The sequence below is a fragment of the Anguilla anguilla genome, chromosome 10 (genome assembly GCF_013347855.1).
Source record: "Anguilla anguilla isolate fAngAng1 chromosome 10, fAngAng1.pri, whole genome shotgun sequence".
Taxonomy (NCBI): Eukaryota; Metazoa; Chordata; class Actinopteri; order Anguilliformes; family Anguillidae; genus Anguilla; species Anguilla anguilla.
In genome coordinates this window covers 405001-430000 of record NC_049210.1, presented here as the reverse complement: position 1 = coordinate 430000, position 25000 = coordinate 405001, and the positions used below count along the sequence as shown (strand labels likewise).

Here is a 25000-nt window from a genome sequence, read left to right as displayed (position 1 = left end):
AGGTTTCAAAGAAAGTTCAGGATGGGTGTTGGTTTAATCCAGTGGTGTACGTTTCTGCTCTGGCTGGTCATGTGATCAAATCTAGGTGAACTGAGTAACACACACAGTGTCTTGTGCAGTGTGTTAAGGCACAGTACAGCACAGTTACAGCACAGCACAGCTATGGCACAGTTACAGCACAGCACAGCTATGGCACAGCAGCTTACAGCACAGCTAAGGCACAGCAGCTTACAGCACAGCTATGGCACAGCAGTATACCACACAGCTATGGCACAGCAGCTTACAGCACAGCTATGGCACAGCAGTATACCACACAGCTATGGCACAGCAGCATACAGCACAGCAGGGTACGGCATGGCACAGCAGCATACAGCACAGCTACAGCACAGCAGGGTACGGCATGGCACAGCAGCGTATGGCACAGCACAGCAGCGTATGGCACAGCACAGCAGCGTATGGCACAGCACAGCTCATAGCCTCTCCTCTCCTATTGTGTCCACAGCTGCTTTCCTGGCGGCATCTCTTGCTGCTGGAGTGGGGGAATGAAAGGGGAGGAAGGGGAAGATGACAGCTCTCATATGTCAGATGCTTTCAGAGGAAGCCAGGGAAAGACAGGAGTGATCTCTCAGTTACTGAGAGCGGCGTGTGGGTCTGACAGGGACGAGCACTGAGCTGAGACAGGTTCAGCAGTCTGTACCTGCACAGGCAGGCTAACAGGAATCCTGCTTAACAGACTCATCTACAGAGGAACAGAGCAGTGGGGACAGAACCTGCCACAGCACTGGCATACCTGTCCATCTGGGAATACCATACACAGCTGTCCAGAGCTCTCTCTTCCCATCTAGGAATACCGTACACAGCTGTCCACTGCTCTCTGCTCCCATCTGGGAATATGGAGGAGATGCACGGGCAGGAGGAGAGGGGGCAGGGGCAGGAGGACGGGATGCAGGGGCAGTAGGACAGGGGGTAGGGGCAGGAGGAGGGGGGCAGGGGCAGGAGGAGAGGGGGCAGGGGCAGGAGGAGAGGGGGCAGGGGCAGGAGGAGAGGGGGCAGGGGCAGGAGGAGGGGGGCAGGGGCAGGAGTTGCTGTTTTAAGGTGCTTCCTCTGCAGACATAGCTGCTGAATTGACTCTGCCTTTGAGTATTCTGCTCCTGGAACGTAAGGATTTCAGCCATGCTTTACTTTGTGTGCAACTCTAAAAGACATCATTTACATAATGTAACATCTTCTTTAGCCATTCATATGCAAATGCAGTGCTTTATGACAGATGACATTACATACTTCGTGTCAAATGCAATTTTTGTACGTGATGCAGGAAGTGACTTAAGGTCCACCATCTGACCATAATTCCTGCACACATGGTTATGAATGATTCATGAATTATGTACATGTGTTCGGGTGAAGTGTGTCTTTTTGAAAGTGAAGTTCATTCCTTGAACATTCCTTCAAATGTGGAGACAGGAAAATTTCAGGCTAAAACACGGGCACTGTCAGAATTTGCATATTGGTGATGCAAAATGCATCATATCTCTGATTTCCCTGTTTTGTGTAGTTCAGTTTTTCAGGGCTAATATCGAGTTCTGTAGATCATGTGACGTCATGCAGTGATATTGCCACAACAGACAGTGCAGTTTAATTTGAGTGTCTTCAGCTTGCTATTGCACCAGCTATAAGTATCAGACATTTATTTCAGCCCCATAGGAACAACAAGTCCGGGGTTTTGCCTTGAATCCTGCTAATCAGCTGTCTGCAGTACTCCTCCTGAGCAAAATCAATCATTAATCAAGAGGACATACCCATTCCAACTGTGCTGACAGCCTACGTAGCCCAGAATGCAATGCTGTGGCCATGATCTCTGACTTTTCTTTCAGTCTTTTGGCGAAGTACTATTAGCTAGCTGGCTAACGCCAATCAATCTGACTGTGTATGCCACGCCCCTTCTCATGAAGGCGGATGAAAGTAGTTCTGGGTAATGTAGGAAGATAACACACTGGAGCAGATGCAGAAGCCTGACAGGATAGCAAGTGAAACATTGTGAATAGCGTTAAAGTAAAATACACACATCAGATAATTAACCCTGGCATGAATAGCACATCGCTGCTGCACGTTCACGTTCCTTTAAGGCTGTGCTGTTTTGTTTGATTTATGACCTCTTTATGTGTATATCTGTGTGTGTGTGTATGTGTGCACGAGTGGGTGTGTGTGTCTGTCTGTCTGTGGGTAGTGATGTGTATGTTCGTAGGTGTATGTGTGTGTATGTGTGTCTGTGGGTAAATGTGTGTGTGTGTGTTCGTAGGTGTGTGTGTGTGTGTGTATGTTTGTAGGTGTGTGTGTGTTTGTGTATGTTCGTAGGTGTGTGTGTGTCTGTCTGTGGGTAAATGTGTGTGTATGTTCGTAGGTGTGTGTGTGTGTGTGTCTGTCTGTGGGTATATGTGTGTGTATGTTCGTAGGTGTGTGTGTGTGTGTGTGTGTTCATAGGTGTGTGTGTGTCTGTCTGTGGGTAAATGTGTGTGTATGTTCGTGTGTGTGTGTGTGTGTGTGTATGTTCGTAGGTGTGTGTGTGTCTGTCTGTGGGTAAATGTGTGTATATGTTCGTAGGTGTGTGTGTGTGTGTGTGTGTGTGTGTGTGTGTGTATGTTCGTAGGTGTGTGTGTGTGTATATGTTCGTAGGTGTGTGTGTGTGTGTGTGTATGTTCGTAGGTGTGTGTGTGTCTGTCTGTGGGTAAATGTGTGTGTATGTTCGTAGGTGTGCGTGTGTGTGTGTGTATGTTCTTAGGTGTGTGTGATAATTGCAGATTTGTTCAGACAAAGTTAATTAGATCCCCTCCTTTTACTCTCCGGCGATCGATGCTTATCAAAACTACTTAACGCGGAGCAAACGGCGCTGCTGCCAATATTAAAATGAACATCATAATCTGAGTCTCCAGGGAGCCCCGCTTAGATTAATCAGATTTGAGCTTTGGGATTTGGATGAGGAAAAACAGATCTTGTGTCTTTCATCTCGCCGGGTGAGTGAGAAGGTGAACGTGTGGCCATTTTGGGGTCCTCGTTAGCGAATGGCAGCCTTCTGTCTGGTAATTAGAGCCGCCCGAGATTTCCGTCCCGCTCGGCCACCAGGTCAGGGTTTGGCAGCGGTGGTCAGCTCTCCCCGTGTTGTCCTTGGTGACTTCGTGTCTGCTGTGTCCATGGTTACGCTCTGTGTCTGTGCCCATGCCAGCGTTGCACTTATGAGGGCAGAATCATTTGAATCTTTGGCCTCATCTTAGCTGAAGGTTTTGAGCGTGGATAATTTCTCTAAGTAGTTAACCCAACAGAATGAAAGCAAGCAGAGTCATTTCTATTTCAGATGCCCTCTGTTAGTGAAAATACATATGCATTTGACTTTAAATTTTATGATCATTTACAAAAATGACAATCACTTTGACACACTGGATTAAAGGGAAGTTGTACAGCACAGTGTCTAAGGCAAAGAGGGTGGGTTTTACTGTCTGTCACTGTTCTGGTAACATGTTTGACTTCAGTCTGCCCTCAGTTCTTATTCACCCCAGGTGGGATCTTTTGATGATAAATCACGCTAATTTAGACGCTAGTGCTTAGGCATTAGAGCTTGGAGACTAGTACTTACTGTTAAGTGCTTAGAGCCTAAAGCCCAGTGTGTGTGCTTTGTGTTTCGAGCTTAGACCTTTATGCTTAGAGCGTAGAGCCTAGAGCTTATGGCTTAGTACTTGATGCCTAAAGTTTGGTGCTTAGTGTTTAGTTTCCAGTGCTTAGTGATCATAAGTCCCTTCCCCCTCACAGGGCCCTCCCCTTCCCCCTCACAGGCCCCTCCCCTTCCCCCTCACAGGCCCCTCCCCTTCCCCCTCAGTCTGTCCTCCAGTCCTCTGCTGGTGCTGACGCCCTGTGTGTGTGGGGCGCCCTGCTGTTGTGTGTGGAGCGCCCTGCTGCTGTGTGTGGAGCGCCCTGCTGCTGTGTGTGGGGCGCCCTGCTGTGTGTGTGGGGCGCCCTGCTGTGTGTGGAGCGCCCTGCTGCTGTGTGTGGGGCGTCCGGCTGCTGTGTGTGGGGCGCCCTGCTGTGTGTGTGGGGCGCCCTGCTGCTGTGTGTGGGGCGCCCTGCTGTGTGTGTGGGGCGCCCTGCTGCTGTGTGTGGGGCGCCCTGCTGTGTGTGTGCTGCTGTGTGTGGGGCGCCCTGCTGCTGTGTGTGGAGCGCCCTGCTGCTGTGTGTGGAGCGCCCTGCTGCTGTGTGTGCTGCTGTGTGTGGGGCGCCCTGCTGCTGTGTGTGGGGCGCCCTGCTGTGTGTGTGGGGCGCCCTGCTGTGTGTGTGGGGCGCCCTGCTGTGTGTGTGGGGCGCCCTGCTGTGTGTGGGGCGCCCTGCTGTGTGTGGAGCGCCCTGCTGTGTGTGTGGGGCGCCCTGCTGTGTGTGGGGCGCCCTGCTGTGTGTGTGGGGCGCCCTGCTGTGTGTGGGGCGCCCTGCTGTGTGTGGGGCGCCCTGCTGTGTGTGGGGGTTGATTGAGGAGCTGGATGCTTTGTTGTTTGTGTGTTTGGCGCAGTGCTGGTTGTGGGTGATTAGTCCGAGTGATTGCTTGATTTGAGGGGATCCTGGGGGGAGTGTTGAGTGGCCACAGAGGGATACGCAGCAGCAGGAGGTGGGGTGTGTGGCCCCCACCTGCATTAAATCAGGTGTTTGCCTGCAGAGGCCCTAAACACGCGTGTGTTCTGCACCGTGCAGCGCACATCGCACACCGCCACACTCCATCCGTCAGTGCCAGACTCGTCCGGAGGAGAGGAAGTGTTCCGCGTTAATCAGTATTCTGAGAGGTGCGGCTCGCTGTGGGAAGCTGTCGGAAGGCTGCATGTCCAGATCGCCCTGTTCTTGCCTTCCTTCTTGTTCTTGCGAGCAGCACGCTCGTGGTATAGATACAGCTGACAGTGGTGTTAGATGAATAAGAGAAAGCACCGGTCTATAAAAAACACAGTAGTTAAACGGGTAAACACAAAACACAGCTAATGGTGGCTTTTCTCAGTGGGTTTTTTGTGAGCTAGTTAACACATAATTTACAAAACAAAAGATTTTTCAGTTGTCTTTGACACTCTGTGTCTGACAATCTGTCATTGTTTTCAACTCTGTATCGCCTGCTTGCATTTCTGTAGCCTGCAATCAAAAACTTAGCAGGTCTGCTAAGGCCCAGAACCAGCACGCCTAACCCGCTAACCCAGAACCAACCCCCCAAACCCGCTAACCCAGAACCGGCCCTCCAAACCCGCTGAGCCAGAACCAACCCCCCAAACCTGCTGAGCCAGAACCGGCCCCCCAGACCCACTAACCCAGAACCAACCCCCCAAACCCACTAACCCAGAACCAACCCCCCAAACCCACTAACCCAGAACCAACCCCCCAAACCCACTAACCCAGAACCAACCCCCCAAACCCACTAACCCAGAACCGCCTCCCCAAATCCGCTAAGCCAGAACCAGGCCGCCGAACCCGCTAAGCCAGAACCAGGCCGCCAAACCTGCTAGGCCAGGCGTGGTATGGCTCAGGAAGGCAGTTTCTGTTCTGTAGCACTTGGGTCCTCTGTGGGCTGAGGGCTTGTGAGATGGCATCCATTTAAAATTTCTATTTCACACTCGCCTGGCTGGCCCTTCCTGGCCTTTACTGGGCTGTCCCAGGGTGCGTACCCGTCCAACATCTGACGGCCCCCCCGCTCAACCCCTTCCCTGTCTCTGGTGCCCCCCCACCTCCCCCTGACTCTGACTCTTAGGCGGGTTCTCTCGCTGGCCTGTCAAGGGAAGATTTGGGGGCAATGAGGGGGGAGATAGCCCTCTAAATCTAGGGAATTGTCATTTTGGAAAAACGACAAGCACATAAATCAGCGGTTGAAAGAAGCTGGGATAAGAATCGCAGGGCTTCTGAAATACAACTTATGATAAATGTATATTTCATAAATGGAACTTAATCTCTTTCTTGCTGTTTTTGGTGGGGTGTGGTGGCAGTAATAAGAGCCATTTTTCACGGACGTCACGGAGGGGAGAATCAATAAAATGTTTTCTTTTCAGGGCACCTGCAGTAGGTGTGCAGTGTGGAGCAGCTTCAGTGGGAAACTGTGTATGTGCCCAGTCTCGTGAGCGAGGAGGCCCGGTTCTTTCAGAATACTGTGCAGCATGGCGCATATATGCAGTCATTTACCTCCCCCTGTGTGTACGCCAACATGCACACAGCCCTGGAGAAACTGCTCTGAGCGCATGGCTGTACAAACTATCCATGGATTCACACTGAAACTACAGCAAAGAAACACTAAACAGGAATGTAGTTTGCAAAATTATGATTACTCAAAAAATGTAGTTCAAGCTATTTTGTAAAAACATTATCAAAAAATTATCATTATCATGTTCCCGACATGGTGCACATGAGCATTGGGTACAGTGCTGCTCCTGTGAACTGTGACTTGCTCTTGGCAGTATTTAAACTGTGACTCACTCAGAGTGTTTAAACTGTCACTGGCTCAGAGTGTTTAAATTGTGACTGGCTCCTGGCAGTATTTAAACTGTGACTCGCTCAGAGTGTTTAAACTGTCACTGGCTCAGAGTGTTTAAACTGTGACTCGCTCTGAGTGTTTAAACTGTGACTCGCTCAGAGTGTTTAAACTGTGACTCGCTCTGAGTGTTTAAACTGTGACTCGCTCAGAGTGTTTAAACTGTGACTCGCTCAGAGTGTTTAAACTGTGACTGGCTCAGAGTGTTTAAACTGTGACTCGCTCAGAGTGTTTAAACTGTGACTCGCTCAGAGTGTTTAAACTGTGACTCGCTCCTGGCAGTGTTTAAACTGTGACTCGCTCAGAGTGTTTAAACTGTGACTCGCTCTGAGTGTTTAAACTGTGACTCGCTCCTGGTAGTGTTTAAACTGTGACTCGCTCAGAGTATTTAAACTGTGACTCGCTCAGAGTGTTTAAACTGTGACTGGCTCAGAGTGTTTAAACTGTGACTCGCTCAGAGTGTTTAAACTGTGACTGGCTCTGAGTGTTTAAACTGTGACTCGCTCTGAGTGTTTAAACTGTGACTGGCTCTGAGTGTTTAAACTGTGACTCGCTCAGAGTGTTTAAACTGTGACTCGCTCAGAGTGTTTAAACTGTGACTCGCTCTGAGTGTTTAAACTGTGACTCGCTCCTGGTAGTGTTTAAACTGTGACTCGCTCAGAGTATTTAAACTGTGACTCGCTCAGAGTGTTTAAACTGTGACTGGCTCAGAGTGTTTAAACTGTGACTCGCTCGGAGTGTTTAAACTGTGACTCGCTCAGAGTGTTTAAACTGTGACTCCCTCAGAGAGTTTAAACTGTGACTCGCTCAGAGTGTTTAAACTGTGACTCCCTCAGAGAGTTTAAACTGTGACTCGCTCAGAGTGTTTAAACTGTGACTCCCTCTGAGTGTTTAAACTGTGACTCGCTCAGAGTGTTTAAACTGTGACTCGCTCCTGGCAGTGTTTAAACTGTGACTGGCTCTTGGCAGCACTCACTGTTGCACTTGTAAATTCTGGCTGACATTCTGATGGATTGTCTTAAGTGTGTTTGCACAGCACTTTTTAATCGATGCTTAAAATGTTAAATTAGGCTGAAATCAATTTGCATTACCAGCTAATCAAAGTACCGTATTTTCAGGTTATCTAATGTTTATGTGTCTGTGAGTGTGTATGTATGTATGTACGTTAGTATGTATTTGAGTGTGTTATTGTATATGTATATGTGAGTGTATGTATACACAGTTCATGTGTGTGTGTATGTGCGTATTTGTGTGTGTGTATTTGTGTGTATGTGTGTGTCTTTGTGTCTTTGTGTGTGTGTGTATTTGTGTGTGTGTGTCTGCGTGTGTGTGTGTGTGTGTCTGTGAGTGTGTGTGTGTGTGTGTGTGTGTGTGTGTGTGTGTACTGGCCAGGTTCCGGAGAGCCTGCTGCTTTGTCCCTGCACAGAAAACCTGGCGATACGCGTGTGCTGTCTCTGCGTCTGTGTGCGGTTATGTGCTCTAGTGCTGGGTGCGGTTGTGTGTGGTTGTGTGCGGTTGTGTGTGGTTATGTGTGGTTATGTGCTCTAGTGCTGGGGACTCCTGCTTCACAGAGACCCAGTCTGGCTCTAACACACCAGTGCTGTGTGTCATACTGAGTAGCACACGCAGCGCGGACCGGATTCTGGGTTTGCAGCGTTGCAGGACGCTGCGCTGAAGGCTCTGTTCTCTTTGGGCTGGCTGTATTTTAAAAGGCGCTGATGGTGTTCGTGAGTGAAGGAAAATGCAGTCGCTTCTCAGCGGCCTCAGTCCATAACAGAGCCATCTGTCCTGCTCCACAGACACACATTCCCCCTTCTGTTCTCTCTCTTCACTCATTGCATCTGCTGCCCTGCCTCTCTAACACCGATCTTACTCTGGGGAGTGTTGGGTATCTTCTGTGTAGCCCTGGGGAGTGTTTGGTAGCTTGTGTGTAACTCTGGGGAGTGTTTGGTAGCTTGTGTGTAACTCTGGGGAGTGTTGGGTAGCTTGTGTGTAGCTCTGGGAAGTGTTGGGTAGCTTGTGTGTAACTTTGGGGACTGTTGGGTAGCTTGTGTGCAACTCTGTGGAGTGTTGGGCTGCTTGTGTGTATCTCTGGGGAGTGTTGGGTAGCTTGTGTGTAACTCTGGGGAGTGTTGGGTAGCTTGTGTGTATCTCTGGGGAGTGTTGGGTAGCTTGGCTGCTGGGTAGGCTAGTGCTTGGGCTGTATGCTAGCTTTTGGACTGTATTCTATTACTAGGGCTGTACACTAAAGCTTGGGCTGTATGCTAGCACTTGGGCTGTAGACTAACGCTGGTCTCTCATCTTCATGTGTCCTTACCCCCCCCCCCCCCCCCCCCGCAGGACCCAACAAAACAGTTCCTCCATTAAACTGACAGGAATGCTGAACCCAAGCGAAGCTGGCTCAAACAGACAGCTCCTCTGTGCGTTTGTGGCAGGGCTGGGGCACAGGTGACCTCTATATTACAGAGGTCAGAGGTGGCTCCTGAGGGCTAACGTCACACTGTCCAGCACCAAGACAGAGTGTCTGTCAGGATGCGATGGCAATGGTACCCCCGTTTCTGCAATGCTGAAGAGCACGTGTGATAACATATCAGTGGAGGGCGAGCTGTGTGTCCAGACTGAGGGAGGGGGGCGTGGGGCGTGGGGGGGGGCGTGGAGGGGGGCATGGAGGGGGCGTGGGGGGGGGGGTTAATGTTGACAGATTGCTGCATGCAGCCGGCCTGTTAGCGGAGGGGTCAGAGTTGGCGGCAGTCGTGCACGCACAGGAAATGACTTCATTTCTCATGAGACGGGGGTTGGGGGGTGTTTAATCTGCCGTGTGCAGCGTTCCTTAGCGGGGGGGGGGGATCCCTAACCCCCTCCCCCCTCACCCCCTCAGGAGCATGTGACTGGTGACTGTCAGTCCGGCCGGAGGGTCGCGGGTGCGAGCCCTGGAGGCAGGGTTTCTCTGAGATCGCCCCGTGGAGGCGGAGTCTGAGGTGAGCCAGCGCAGTGGCGTGTGCATCAGACTGCCCGCTGGAGCGTGTGACACAGCGTGGAAGACGTTTGGCAGCAGCACGGCCTTATGGGACAGCAGAGGTGTGAAGCCTGCTGAAAGGTGGGTGGTGTGATTAGGCAGGCAGCCCTGTCACTCTGATGGACAGCTGTGGCCACTCCCACCTGCGTGAGCGTGGTTTTGCAAACGTGCGGTTAAAGTGGCTGGGCCGGGGGGTGTGCTTTCGTCACCCGTGGTGATCAGGTCATGTGATGATCAGATCATGTGATGATCAGGCCAAGTGATGATCAGGTCATGTGATGATCAGGTCACACAGTGATCAGGTCATGTGATGATCAGGTCACTCAGTGATCAGGTCATGTGATGATCAGATCATGTGACGATCAGGCCAAGTGATGATCAGGTCATGTGATGATCAGGTCACACAGTGATCAGGTCATGTGATGATCAGGTCACTCAGTGATCAGGTCATGTGATGATCAGGCCAAGTGATGATCAGGTCATGTGATGATCAGGTCACACAGTGATTAGGTCATGTGATGATCAGGTCACACAGTGATCAGGTCATGTGATGATCAGGTCATGTGATGAACCCGGCCTGGCTGGCCTGCTCTCTGCAGCTTGGCTTGTTTGTGACTGAATAAGTTAACTTGACGGGAGTTGATATTGACCTTGTTCTTTCCACGCGTTGGAACAGATGTCGCTGGCTCTCTGAGATCGGTGGGGGAGAGGGGGGGCCTGGGGTGGGGGGGCCTGGCTCAGCGCCCTGTACTTGCAGGCTAAACAATAAATGATTTCATAAACATGCACGTCATTCCAATCTGCTGTCCCGTCAGTAAATGGGAATCTTTGAAACCAGAAAGCAAATGAATGTGCAGCGTTAATGTCTGCTTTTATTGAGTAAGACTGAATAAGTGTGCAGAGTAACAGAGCAGCAGACTTCCTGTGCAGTGTAACGACACAGAGTCCCCAGTACAGAGTGGTCCCCAGTACAGAGCGGTCCCCAATACAGAGCGGTCCCCAGTACAGAGCGGTCCCCAGTACAGAGCGGTCCCCAATACAGAGCTGTCCCCAGTACGGAGCAGTCCCCAGTACAGAGTGGTCCCCGGATGTCCAGCAGGCCCCAGTACAGAGCGGTCCCCAGTACAGAGCTGTCCCCAGTACAGAGCGGTCCCCAGTACGGAGCGGTCCCCAGTACGGAGCGGTCCCCAGTACGGAGCGGTCCCCAGTACGGAGCTGTCCCCAGTACAGAGCAGTCCCCAGTACAGAGCAGTCCCCGGACGTCCAGCAGGCCCACACATGTCATGTCCGCAGACCCCGGGATATTTCACGGCACGTTTCCTTTCCCGTGCAGAATGAAGTGTCTGCATGGTCTGCTTCTGAGGACTGGCTCTCATATAACAGGTGTATAAAACTGTAAAAATGTAAATCTTCAGCAAGTCAATACGTATTTGGAAACCTGAGGGTAAACCTTTCATTGGAAGCATCGGGCTCAGGACAAATAAATTGTTCTTACAAGGCAGATTTATAAATGTGAGGTTCGTCCAAACAGTGTCTAGCGCATTATTTCTCTCACAGAACATACCCTCAGGCTTTTTAAGACGGCGCTCTAGATGTCAGTGTGCGATGCGATCACAGAGATTACTTTGGCAGGTTTACTTCTGCGCAGCAAATCCTGGGAAAAGCAGTGATGTGAGTGGCAGTGGAATGGGCTTGTGCCTCGCTGGGCGCAGAGAGGAGGGGCGTGACTCTGGGGCGAGGAGCGGCGAGGAACAGAGGAAACGCAGGAACGGAATTTGCGACGAATGTTGAGCAACAAATCAGGGGAGTGCGTTTGGCGCCTGATCGCCGTGGTGACGGGCAACGCTGAGCGCTCCATAAAACACCGCGCCCGTGTCACAGACTGATGTCCGCTCACCCGCTGCTCGCCATTCGCGGCCGCGGCTGTTTATTTTATCGCACATAACCTCCATATCGCTGCTCCCCGGGGGCTCCAGATTGCCTTGCGCTCCCGGAACATTGTGTATTTCTTTTTTACGTATTTTATTTTTTTTCTCACGCGAGGATTGAATGTTGTCGTGTCAGCCCTTGAGAAAATGGTGCGGAGTTCCAGCTCGTGACACGCCGTGCTTCCTGTCCGCGCTGACCTCTGTTTGCGCTGTGGCGCGGTGCGTTTGCGCTGTGGCGCGGTGCGTTTGCGCTGTGGCGCGGTGCGTTTGCGCTGTGGCGCGGTGCGTTTGCGCTGTGGCGCGGTGCGTTTGCGCTGTGGCGCGGTGCGTTAGCGCTGTGGTGCGTTTGCGCTGTGGCGTGGTGCGTTAGCGCTGTGGTGCGTTTGCGCTGTGGCGCGGTGCGTTAGTGCTGTGGCGCGGTGCGTTTGCGCTGTGGCGTGGTGCGTTAGCGCTGTGGTGTGTTAGCGCTGTGGTGCGTTTGCGCTGTGGCGCGGTGCGTTAGCGCTGTGGTGCGTTAGCGCTGTGGCGCGGTGTGTTAGCGCTGTGTGTTTATACTGTAACAGTCCGCATTTGACGCGCACCAGGCGTGTGCAAGCCCCCCCCCCACGCTACAGAGGGGGCCGTGGCTGCAGGAGAGCTCTTCCACGCTCCAGGATTATTTTTACACGTCTTTGTGTGGAACGCAGAAAGATACTGAGGGTGTACCAGACCTCCGAGGGGATTAAGCTACGCTCTTCCAAATTGTCATTATATTTTCACACTTCCAGAGTCACCCAGCCTCCTGCAGCACCAGGGCTGAGAGCCAAAATAACATAAATTCATTAATTCTTTTGTTCTTGTGTTCTTGTTGTTCAAGCAGATTGTGTGTGTGTGTGTGTTTGTACCTGCTACATACTTGCTATGTGTTGAATATATTTATATGCTAAAACCAAGGCTATTTTTAAAATAAAAAAACTTAAAGGCAATGTAAAATACACAGTACTGTGTCAGGTCAGATTCAATATACTAAGAGCTGAGCCAATTTTGACAGCTTGTGTTTATTCTCATTTTTATTCTTATTCTTATTTTTATCTATCTTACCATTTCCCTATTTTATGCACATCGGCCTTTTATCACTTTGTTGTTTCTGTTACTTTTATTTGGCCATTTCTTTTTTCTCTGTTTTTATCTCTATTTTGTAAATACAAAGGCTCTTCTGTGAAGCACTTTAAGCTGCAAACCATGGTATGAAAAGTTTGATATAAATAAAGTAATTATTATTCATTAGCTTACACAAGACTATATGCACTCACAACACACCTGTTCATCGTTGGGATAAATATGTTTTTGCAATGATGGAGCATCAGTTTACCTAACGACCCAAATAAAAAAATCTAAATTTCTTTAACTGAACTAAACAATAAAAAGGAAATCTAAATGAAACAACCTAAATAAAAGATAAGTAGTCCAACTAAAACAATGAAAAGTATAAATGTAATTCATGGCTGTCTCTTCCATACTCTTCGCTTGTGTTTCCCTACGCTGTTAACTTCTCTGGAACTCAAGTGACTTTTGCTTTCAGATCTGTGATCTTTTACACGCAGATCCCTGATCTTTTACACACAGATCTGTGATCTTTTACACACAGATCTGTGATCTTTTACACACAGATCTGTGATCTTTTACATGCAGATCTGTGATCTTTTACACGCAGATCTGTGATTTTTTACACGCAGATCCCTGATCTTTTACAGGCAGATCCCTGATCTTTTACACGCAGATCCCTGATCTTTTACAGGCAGATCCCTGATCTTTTACAGGCAGATCCCTGATCTTTTACACGCAGATCCCTGATCTTTTACAGGCAGATCCCTGATCTTTTACAGGCAGATCCCTGATCTTTTACACGCAGATCCCTGATCTTTTACACGCAGATCCCTGATCTTTTACACACAGATCTGTGATCTTTTACATGCAGATCTGTGATCTTTTACACGCAGATCCCTGATCTTTTACACGCAGATCCCTGATCTTTTACACGCAGATCCCTGATCTTTTACACGCAGATCTCTGATCTTTTACACGCAGGCACATGGTGACCGTGTGCTTTGCGCTGCTTCTGCTTTCGGGGTGAGCCGAGCCGTTTCTGTGCCTGCAGCAGAATGTCTGAATGGTCGGGGAATTCACGCTGTTTTCCTCATCGACGGGCCGCAGCACACTGACAGCAGCCTTTTCTCTGAGAAGATGCATTTCTCCCTCCGTCGCTTCCTTACTTCTCGATTAGCGTCACAGCTGCTTCAGAATTCCTTTGATTAGTCACCACTGAGCCCAGCGAGCAGCTCTTATGCTCAGCGGCTTGACCTTTCTCCTGTAGCACATAAAACCAACTACCAATTAAATGACAATACTTTTATTTGTCAATGAGGGCTTGGCAGAGCCTGGTTTTGTGTAGTGAAAGTGAGCATTGTTAACTCTTCACTCAGGACCAGGCTGCTGTACTGCAGGCTGGTCCCTGCTTGTCTGCTTTGGTCAGTAAGGTTGGCCTGCTATTGCCCTAATGCACTGCTGAATTATTCCAGTCAATGTAATAATTTGTGTGTGTGTGTGAGTGTGCGTGTGCGTATACGTGTGTGCGTGTGTGTGTGCGTGTATGTGTGTTAGTTGTGTGTGTGTGTGTTAGTTGTGTGCGTGTATGTGTGTTAGTTGTGTGTGTGTGTGTGTGTGTGTGTGTGTGTGTGTGTGTGTGTGTGCGTGTTAGTTGTGTGTGTGTGTGTGTGTGTGTGTGTGTGTGCGTGTGCATGTGTGTGTGCGTGTATGTGTGTTAGTTGTGTGTGTGTGTGTGTATAGAGTGTGTAGTGCTGGCAGCCCTAGGCTGGTGTATTACACACACTTCCTGCTCCAGATAGAGGTGCTGCTGTCAGTGTGAATCATGCCTGCTGAGCCGGAGCCCTGTTTTATAACACTTATCTCCCATTTCCATGTGGAGCGTTGCTGCCCCTCCCGGCTCCACAGGTGCCCCCCCCCCACAGTCCAGGGGGTGTCAGCAGTGTCCCCCGTTTTTGACTAATCTGAGCAGTGTTTCCTTCCTGCTGTACTGATGCTGCTGTCTGTGTGTGTCTGTGTGTCTGTGTGTCCTGCAGCTGCAGACTGCCGAGGCTCGGACCCCCAGCCCAGGTTTTCCTCCGCCCTCCCGACCTACCTGCCCGTGTCCTACCAGGTGCAGAACGCCGAGCCGGCCTTCTTCCTGAAGGAGGCGGGACAGGAAGTGATGCGTAACGGCAGTCTGCAGACGCGCAGCGAGCCCTTCTTCATCCAGCTCGCCGAGGGTGTCCCGTCCGTCAACTGTAGCTACGGCAATGTCTCCACGGAGACCGCCGTGCCCCTGGAGCTCCTGCAGGCGGCCCCGCGCCTGCTGCCCAGCCCCGCCCACGTCACCTTGGGCTGGAAGGTGCGGGCGCAGGTGGTGCAGCCTCGCGCCAGCCTCGCCCAGCCGCGCGTGCAGGTGCTGTTCTACCTGGTGGGGCGGCGGTGGGAGGAGTCAGCCCCGCTGCCTGGGCCGATGCCCTGCGTGAGCGCCCGGGCCTACCGAGGCTCCGCCCAGGCCGCCGCTTCCTGTCAGCTGCAGGGGACTCTGGGAATCTGTGTGGCGGAGCTGGAACTGCCCGCCGCCTGGTTCCCCGCCCCCACAGGACGGAAGAAACCCCCCGAGGGGGAGGCGCCGCTCCTGGAGCTGTACTACACCATCCACCCACTAGAGGGCACTGCCAGGGACTGCGATGCCACCACAGATCCCCTGAAAGGGCCAGAGGCGGGCTTCCTCTCTGGACAGGAAGAGGGCGTGGCTTACCTGCAGAGGATTGGCTCTGTGGAACTGCTTAGCGGAGAGGAGGGACCACAGGCAACCAATCTGAGGCTGGACGAGAACGTGGAGATCCAGGTCCCGCCCAGCCCTGTGCAGCAGGGCCAGCCCGTGGGCTTCCGGGTACGAATGCGTACGGAGTCCACGGTGCCGCAGTTCACTCTCAGGTGGGTCCCAGATCGCACTCTGCTCACTCTTACGGAGCCTAAGGGAGGTGGCCAACACACCTCACACACACACCTCACACGCGCAGGGTCTCCAGGGTTACACACACACCTCACACACGCAGGGTCTCCATGGTTACACACATACCTCACTCTGCAGGGTCTCCAGGTTACACACATACCTCACTCTGCAGGGTCTCCAGGTTACACACATACCTCACTCTGCAGGGTCTCCAGGTTACACACATACCTCACTCTGCAGGGTCTCCAGGTTACACACATACCTCACTCTGCAGGGTCTCCAGGTTACACACATACCTCACTCTGCAGGGTCTCCACGTTTACACACAGACCTCACTGCTCATTATCCAGCATTATCTAGTGCACCGTGGCCCGGAGCTGCTAGCTGTGTGTTAGCATCACGCTGGATAAAGGTGCGGCACGCGCTGTGCTGTCACTGCGGATTAGATCTGCGGCAGGCCGAGGCGGCGCTTTGGGCTGGAGAGGTTATCGGGCTGGTCAGGATCAATGGCAGGAGCAGCTCTGGGGCGGATCTGTGGGTCGGATGAGAGCTCAGTCAGGATCAGTGGCAGGAGCAGCTCTGCGGTGGATCTGTGGGTCGGATGAGAGCTCAGTCAGGATCAGTGGCAGGAGCAGCTCTGGGGCGGATCTGTGGGTCGGGTGAGAGCTCAGTCAGGATCAATGGCAGGAGCAGCTCTGGGGCGGATCTGTGGGTCGGGTGAGAGCTCAGTCCGGATCAGTGTTAGGAGCAGCTCTGTGGTGGATCTGTGGGTCGGGTGAGAGCTCAGTCAGGATCAGTGGCAGGAGCAGCTCTGGGGCGGATCTGTGGGTCGGGTGAGAGCTCAGTCAGGATCAATGGCAGGAGCAGCTCTGGGGCGGATCTGTGGGTCGGGTGAGAGCTCAGTCCGGATCAGTGTTAGGAGCAGCTCTGGGGCGGATCTGTGGGTCGGGTGAGAGCTCAGTCAGGATCAGTGGCAGGAGCAGCTCTGGGGCGGATCTGTGGGTCGGGTGAGAGCTCAGTCAGGATCAGTGGCAGGAGCAGCTCTGGGCGGATCTGTGGGTCGGGTGAGAGCTCAGTCAGGATCAGTGGCAGGAGCAGCTCTGGGGCGGATCTGTGGGTCGGGTGAGAGCCCAGGCCAGCCCGGGGGCTCTGGGGCTCACTGAGTCTCACTGACTGATCAGCCTTGTGCTGAGAGAGAGAGAGAGGGACACCCCACATCACAGCACACTGGCACTCGCTTCTTTCCTGAGATGTTTAGCCTCATCTGCACCGTCCAGCTCTAGCGAAGCAAACGTGCGGGTCAGGCCTGTCAATCACAGTGTCCAGATGTCATGACTGCGGTTTGGCAGGAGAGGTGGAATCCTTTCAGCTGTATCATTTAAATATGGTTCCATTTATAAACTGTGTCATTTTGTGAGAGCTCATCCTGACCATCTGCTCATTTCTGCACTTGAGCTGCTTTGTATTGAGTTTATTTTTCATGTTTGCTTTGCTCACCTTGTGCACTGACAGTCGTGCGTTCTGCTTCCTGTAAATTAATACTGTTGTGCTTCATTAGCAGAGTTCCACAGTGACTACAAGGTGTAACTCAAGGGCACTGAAGCACAGGAACTCTCTACTGGAACTCTAGATAGGAATAAAGTACAGGAAGTATGCTTACAAGAAGCAATTTCCTTGCCCAATCGATCCTGCCCAAAATGAAGGTGAATATAGAGGCTGTGGGAATTGCGATTGCAGCTGAAGTATCAGCAATTGAAATATTTCACCTGTCATCTGAAGGATAATGCGTTCACTTGTGTTCCATTAACACATCTCTGTAACAGGCGGCCATACAAGTTTACGCAGATTCCACAGAATTAGTTGGTTTTGGATGGGAAGATTATCCGGAGAGAGTAAATTGAAATTATAATTACAGTTTGCAAGGGCTTTTAGTGTGGAGCAGGATTCACCATTAGCTGTAGTATCTGTCTGTTGGGGGAGGATAACAGTGCTAGTGATAGCTCCAAGGCAGCCATGAGCGCATTTTCACCTGCTTGGGCCTGTGGGGCGGTGGTGTGGGGTGGGGGGGCGGGGCATGGGGGGTTAGCCAGAGATCCCATGAGTCTGGGCTCTGATTGGTTCTGCTAATGGAGATGCCCATTTACGTCACATGGAAGCGAAGATGGTCCTCAGGTGACGCCCTCCTGCTCTCTCATTGGCTCGGCACTCAGAGGCTGTTTGCCAATAGCTGACTCAGGCTCTACATGGTGCTGGACTGTGTCCGTTCAGCAGTAACTGGCAGCGCTGTCTGGCCTGAGCTCTCTGCCTCCTGTTTACCTCACACCAGCTCAGAGGCCTTAAAGACACACACACACACACATACTCACACACATACTCACACACACACACACACACACGTACACACACACACACCAGCTCATATAACTCCATTAAAGAAATGATGCACTCCTGTAAGTTGCTGTGAATGAGAACATCTGCTAAATCAGTGTAATGCAAATATAATTTAGATCACGTAGAAATGCCCTCAGCATGACTCTTTAGAAAATGTGGTTATGTACAGGTGTCTTAAGAGTGTGCCAACAGGCTGCTGGCAGTAGTAGCAACTCTTTCATTGAAATGACACTAAATATTTACCATCACTTTCAATTTCTTAAAAGAGCTGGTGGCTACTGCTCTAGTTTGATATGTAAACAAGTATGCAAAACAAGACGCAAGCACAAAATATTTATGACAGCTATCGTCTACAAACTGTGAAATTGCCACACAAACTATTTTTAGTAAATATTAAATATTGTAAACTGTAAACTATGAAATGTGCTGACTAGTGCATGCAGAGCTCCTGTGCAGTGTAGCGCATGCAGAGCTCCTGTGCAGTGTAGCGCATGCAGAGCAGAGCTCCTGTGCAGTGTAGCGCATGCAGAGCAGAGCTCCTGTGCAGTGTAGCGCATGCAGAGCTCCTGTGCAGTGTAGCGCATGCAGAGCAGAGTTCCTGTGCAGTGTAGCGCATGCAGAGCTCCTGTGCAGTGTAGCGCATGCAGAGCAGAGCTCCTGTGCAGTGTAGCGCATGCAGAGCTCCTGTGCAGTGTAGCGCATGCAGAGCTCCTGTGCAGTGTAGCGCATGCAGAGCTCCTGTGCAGTGTAGCGCATGCAGAGCAGAGCTCCTGTGCAGTGTAGCGCATGCAGAGCTCCTGTGCAGTGTAGCGCATGCAGAGCTCCTGTGCAGTGTAGCGCATGCAGAGCTCCTGTGCAGTGTAGCGCATGCAGAGCAGAGCTCCTGTGCAGTGTAGCGCATGCAGAGCAGAGCTCCTGTGCAGTGTAGCGCATGCAGAGCAGAGCTCCTGTGCAGTGTAGCGCATGCAGAGCAGAGCTCCTGTGCAGTGTAGCGCATGCAGAGCAGAGCTCCTGTGCAGTGTAGCGCATGCAGAGCAGAGCTCCTGTGCAGTGTAGCGCATGCAGAGCAGAGCTCCTGTGCAGTGTAGCGCATGCAGAGCAGAGCTCCTGTGCAGTGTAGCGCATACAGAGCAGAGGTCATGTGCAGTGTAGCGCATGCAGAGCTCCTCTGCAGTGTAGCGCATGCAGAGCTCCTAACACTGTTTAAGGGGAAGTTATTGCAGACTGTGATTGAATTCTTGTTTTCTTGTGCCCTGTTTTTAACCCAATGGCAGTTTGCGCTTTCACTTCCTGTTCATCTGCGCTCGCTCCTGAGGGGGCCTGGAGTCCTCCTGCTTTTTCTGATTTTCATTTCCCCCTTCCCTCTTTCATTTTACTCTCTTTATGACGGCCTCCAATCTGCATATTTGGCTGATTTCTTCACCTTAAATGAAAGTGTTCTTGAAGAACACACATGCACACACACACACACACACACACACACACAGGTGCGAAGCAGCAAGAGAGTGCCAGGCCATTTGCTCAGAGTGCTCTATTACACCAAACACTACATCTCTCTACAGCCAGGATCACTGACTAACTGACCACTGACCACTGCACTACACTGCACAGGCTCACTGACCACTGCACTACACTGCACAGGCTCACTGACCACTGCGCTACACTGCACAGACTGACTGACCACTGACCACTGCACAGGCTGACTAACTACTGACCACTGCGCTACACTGCACAGACTAACTGACTCACTGACCACTGCGCTACACTGCACAGACAGACTGACTGACCACTGACCACTGCCCTACACTGCACAGACTAACTGACTCACTGACCACTGCACAGACTGACTAACCACTGACCACTGCGCTACACTGCACAGACTAACTGACTCACTGACCACTGCACTGTTCTCATACTTCCCAATAATAATGTGAGCTCTTAACAGGGTGACTCTGTGGAAGTGGCTGCTGTTGCTCCCCAGGTAAGACATGTTCTCTCTGAGTTTCCTCTAGTTCTTTATGTGGTGTCATTAGCTGGGGAGCTGGGAGATATGCGTTCACATGGCAACATGTGCTGCTGTGGCCTTGAACATGTATGCAGACTCAGCTGCGGAAGATAAACAATGATGTGTTAATAAAGCAGATCGCTCTGGGGAGGGAGGCAGGGCCAGTGGCCAGAAGAGGCGGGGTCAGTGGCCAGGAGAGGCGGGGCCAGTGGCCAGAAGAGGCGGGGTCAGTGGCCAGGAGAGACAGGGCAGCATGAAACCAGGAAATGAAGCCTCACATACCCAAAGAGAGAGTGAGAATGAGAGAGAGAGAGAGAGAGAGTGAGGGAGAGCGAGCGAGAGAGAGAGTGAAGGAGAGAGTGAGGGAGAGAGAGAGAGAGAGAGGGAGAGAGAGGGAGGAAAGAGAGAGAGAGAGTGAAGGAAAGAGTGAGGGAGAGAGAGAGAGAGGGAGAGCGAGCGAGAGAGAGAGAGAGAGTGAGGGAGACCGAGTGAGGGAGAGTGAGTGAGTGAGTGAGCGAGAGAGAGAGAGTGAGGGAGAGCGAGAGAGAGATAGTGAGGGAGGGCAAGTGAGAGAGGGAGAGTGAGTGAGCGAGAGAAAGAGGGAGAGAGAGAGAGTGAGGGTGAGCGAGGGAGAGTGAGGGAGAGCGAGAGAGCGAGAGTGAGGGGGAGAGCAAGAGAGCGAGAGAGAGAGCAAGAGGGAGCGAGAGAGAGAGCGAGAGAGCGAGAGAGAGAGCGAGTGAGCGAGGGAGAGTGAGGGAGAGCGAGAGAGAGAGAGAGAGAGAGAGCGAGAGGGAGCGAGAGAGAGAGCGAGAGGGAGCGAGCGAGGGGAAGGCAGTCGGGTCAGGGATGTAAGCCCAACCTCTGCCATAGTAAATACACAGCTGAACCAAAAGGGCAGTGTGTCAGAATCTGAGCAGGTTTCTGTGGATTAGAGCTTCTGCTCAAGGCCTGAAAATGTTTTTCTCACAGAAGACATGTCTGCCTGAATGCACGTCTAATTGTGACCTTTCTGACAGACAAAGCGCAGTGGTGCATTAGTGCAGATCTTAGTGTGGAGAGATTTGTCTGAATGCCTGCCTCTTCAGTGTGCCTGGTTGCGTGTTTAAGGGGTTTGAAAAGCAGGTGTAAACGTTGCTTCAGGCGAAAGAGATGACACAACAGCACACAAAGCACAGGGTTTTTTTTGTTTCTTTGTGTTTGAAATGTCTGAAGTTAAATTAAATCAGCATACAGGCTTACAAGCCACAGAGTAATTGGCAGACTCAGCAACATAAAGGATGTCGGGGTTCCAGAAGGCTGTCTGCGTTTGTAGCCCAGTGATTGGTTCAGCTCTGAAGTTGAGTTATTGCACTTTTGTTTGTTTTGTCTTGAGGGCTGCCAGGTGCTCCTGATCCAGTATGTCTGGAGGCGGGTTGCCAGATTGTGTGGAGAGCTGCAGACTCTGGGCTCAGGTGCAACTCAGGTAGACCTCAGTAGGTAGTGTGGCCCTGTTAGCGTTCTGTAGTAGCGCGTAGCTACCTCTGAGCAGGTGACTCATTTCACAGTCAGTGTGAAGGACCTTATGTGTAAATACACAATAATAATCACGACTACTGTGAGCATTAATAAATATCATAGGAAGATTCACTAACGTATATATATATATATATATTAATGCATATTTTATGTTCGTAGTACATGTTATTGTTCCATATTAACAGTGTGTTTCTTTAGTTTACTTTGTCATGTGGGTGAGAATTAGCTCATATGAATGAGTTCCCTCAGATTAGCCTTTAACAGCATTCAGGTCCTGTTGTTAAAAGCACTCTGGAGATTATGCAGAACAGTGTTCATATTCCCACCTGAACAGGTGCATCAGGAGTAAACCCCTCTCCTGCTTTCCTTCCTTAAAACACAGGTGATACACCTGCATCCCAGAGTTTACTGGCAGCCAAATCTGCATGTACAGCTATTTACAGAGAAAAACTGCTTTAGTGAGAGAGAGAGGAAGAGAGAATGAGAGGGGGCAGGGGAGAGGGATAAAGAGAGGGGAGAGAGAGAGAGAGAGAGAGAGAGAGAAAGCAACAGAGTGAGATGGGGCAGAGGGAGCGAGAGAGAGGGGGAGAGAGGAGAGAGGGAGAGAGAAAGCGAGAATGAGAGAGGAGGGGAGGAGGGGAGAGGAAGAGGAGGGGGGTGAAGTGGTGCCCCTGTCCCCAGGCTGCCCCCCCCCGTGTTTGCAGAGCTGATTGAATCCCAGTTTGCATGTTTGTCTTCCAGATGAAAGCGCTGCTAAGAGTATTTACAAACATTAGCGGCACTTAAAGCACCAGCGGCCGCTGTTAACTGTCACAAAGACAATTACTTTGCATGAGCAAACAGCTGTGTGCAGTCCACCCCCCCCCAGACAGCCCCCCTCTGGGCCCTCCCCCCCCCGCCCCCCCGGCGCCCCCCTCCCAGGCACGCCCCCCAGGCGCCCCCCTCCCAGGCACGCCCCCCTCCCAGGCACGCCCCCCCCCTCCCCGGGGCACACCGCTGGCTTCACTTGCTGGAATGGGCAGTGACAGCCCGGCACTTCATTTCTGTCAGTGAGCAGGCATTCCTCACCCCGCTCTGTCTTCTGCTCGCCCCGTGTGCCACAGCGCACGGGGGGGGGGGGGGGGGGGGGGGGGGGGGGGGGGGGGGGGGGCTGGTGGGGGGGGGGGGCGGGGGGGGGCGGGGGGGGAGCCGGGGGGGGCGGGGGGCCAGGGTGGAGTCCGCAGGTCAGGAGATGTTTGACAGTAATCGAGGGGAGGGGGGGAGGGGGGGAGGGGGGTATGTTGCCATGGCGCTGCAGTATGGCACCCTCCCCCAAAGCCGTAGGCTGCTGAGATTGTGTTTGATATTTGCGCGCTGTCGTAATTAGCCTGTGAGACACACCCCCCCCCAGCAAACCCCCCAGCATCCCACTCACCAGCGCATCCGGAGAGGGGGATGGGTATGCCTCACTCTCTTCTATTCGCCCGAATAAAAGCGCCTGAACATGACGACTCTGACAGCAGGAAGCACGCTGTCTGTATGACGGCACTCTGGCCGTATGGGAGCAGTGCTCTGCCTCCCCAGCATACGTCTGCAAAACGCATTTAAGAGCACATAGTACATTTCAATCATGTATCTTTAATTATTTTTCTCAGAAGTGGTCCGATTAGAGTGCTGGTCTCTGTTGTGCAGACATACCCTTTAATTTGCATGTATCCCATTTTGTAATATTGATCTGCTGTTCTGAATTAAAGATGTAGTGAATAGATCTTGAAGCATGCCACTGTAAACCTTGAAGCTATTATTACAAGTCAAATCCACAATTCACAGCTGCAGCTGAATTTTGCTTTCTTAAATGGTTTCCAAGCATAAATGAATGTTAAATGATAATTGCCCGGGTAACTAATTTTGGCAGTGTTTCCCTCTATGTCCGTATTTGCCATAATTGATCAAAGAAAAGAAGCCCCATGCTCCCAGCACAGCACATTTTTAATGAGAACATTGCAATAATGGTTTAAATGTTGTGCACTTCTAAGAATAAGACAAGCAGAGTTTTGTCTGGCTGTAGAAGGCTAATATCATCACAGAGAGAAAATGTGTACAGTGTCCAATTTTTACAGAATTGGATTTTTATTTCTGCAGCACATAGCAAATAAGATTTTCTTGTTTGGCGGTTGTTCCTTTGTCCCTGTACGGTAATTTCAGACACCATTTTCGCTTTCTGTTTTTTTAAATCGGGCCTGTCCTTCTGAAAGCAGTGCAACTTTCACTGGTCTTACCTTGAGTTTCCTTTCTGCTCTAAATCTGGGGTTGCCATAAACACCCCAGCTGAACCGCATAAAGTTCTCTGACACAAAAAGAATAAGCCAGTGACTATTTTACACCCGACAGGCCACACAGTACTACAGGAGAGCCAGTGACTATTTTATGTCCTACAGGCCACACAGTGCTACAGGAGAGCCAGTGACTATTTTATGTCCTACAGGCCACACAGTACTACAGGAGAGCCAGTGACTATTTTATGTCCTACAGGCCACACAGTACCGCAGGAGAGCTAGTGACCATTTTACACCCTACAGGCCACACAGTACAACAGGAGAGCCAGTGACTATTTTACACCCTACAGGCCACACAGTACTACAGGAGAGCCAGTGACTATTTTATGTCCTACAGGCCACACAGTACCGCAGGAGAGCCAGTGACCATTTTACACCCTACAGGCCACACAGTACTACAGGAGAGCCAGTGACTTTTTTATGTCCTACAGGCCACACAGTACCATAGGAGAGCTAGTGACCATTTTACACCCTACAGGCCACACAGTACTACAGGAGAGCCAGTGGCTATTTTTCACCCTACAGGCCACACAGTGCTACAGGAGAGCCAGTGACTATTTTACACCCTACAGGCCACACAGTACTACAGGAGAGCCAGTGACTATTTCACACTACAGGAAAGCCAGTGCCTATAATAATATCTCTGTTTTGCAGCCCTGCCTATGTGCAGCGTTGGCCAAACACAAAGCAGGGAGGTGTGAAGCCAGGGAAAGGTGTGTGTTGCGTGATTTGGATCACTCCCCTGGTACTTGGCATTTCATACTTGGAGCACTCTTAGAAAAGGCTTTGTGCGCTAAGCTTTTGAAGTGGCGTTAAATTAAGAAGCATGTTTCATGAGGTTCTGTGAGATATCTCTTCCCGGAGTGAGTGTGTCCTGAGAGTTGGTTCAGTAGGATGGAGGGCAGCGAGCGCTGTGTGTCTGATCCAATACCCGCGCAGCTTAATGGAAGAATTCCATTTTGCGGCTGAGGCGTGGGACAGGGTGTCGATCTTTAGGTAATGAAGCGCAGGTGCGCCTGGCTGTGGCTGTGCCTCTCCGTCGGCCTGGGCGCCGCCTCTCAGCCGTTAAGTCTGTAATTGAAGCTGGAGAGGACGTGCTGTGGACAGGGCGATTCCTCTCCGGCCGCTGCGGCTCAGGCTGATTGAGCTCTGTGTCCGGGCGGCAGAGCGTGCTCTGCTTTTTCAGGGCCTTGTTAAAGTGACTGAAGTGAAATGCCTCGTTCACTGATACTAAAACATCCCACCCGGGATTGGAGCTGGCAACCTATTATTCACAG

General features: G+C 51.3%; 1 protein-coding gene across 1 annotated transcript in view; it reads left to right on the top strand.

The window, feature by feature from the left end:
• Nucleotides 1-25000, top strand: part of si:dkey-215k6.1 (transmembrane protein 132C) — a 153934-nt gene that overhangs the window by 30928 nt on the left and 98006 nt on the right. The window contains 1 exon segment of the mRNA XM_035380339.1: nt 14593-15478. Coding sequence (XP_035236230.1) covers nt 14593-15478 — 886 coding nt within the window.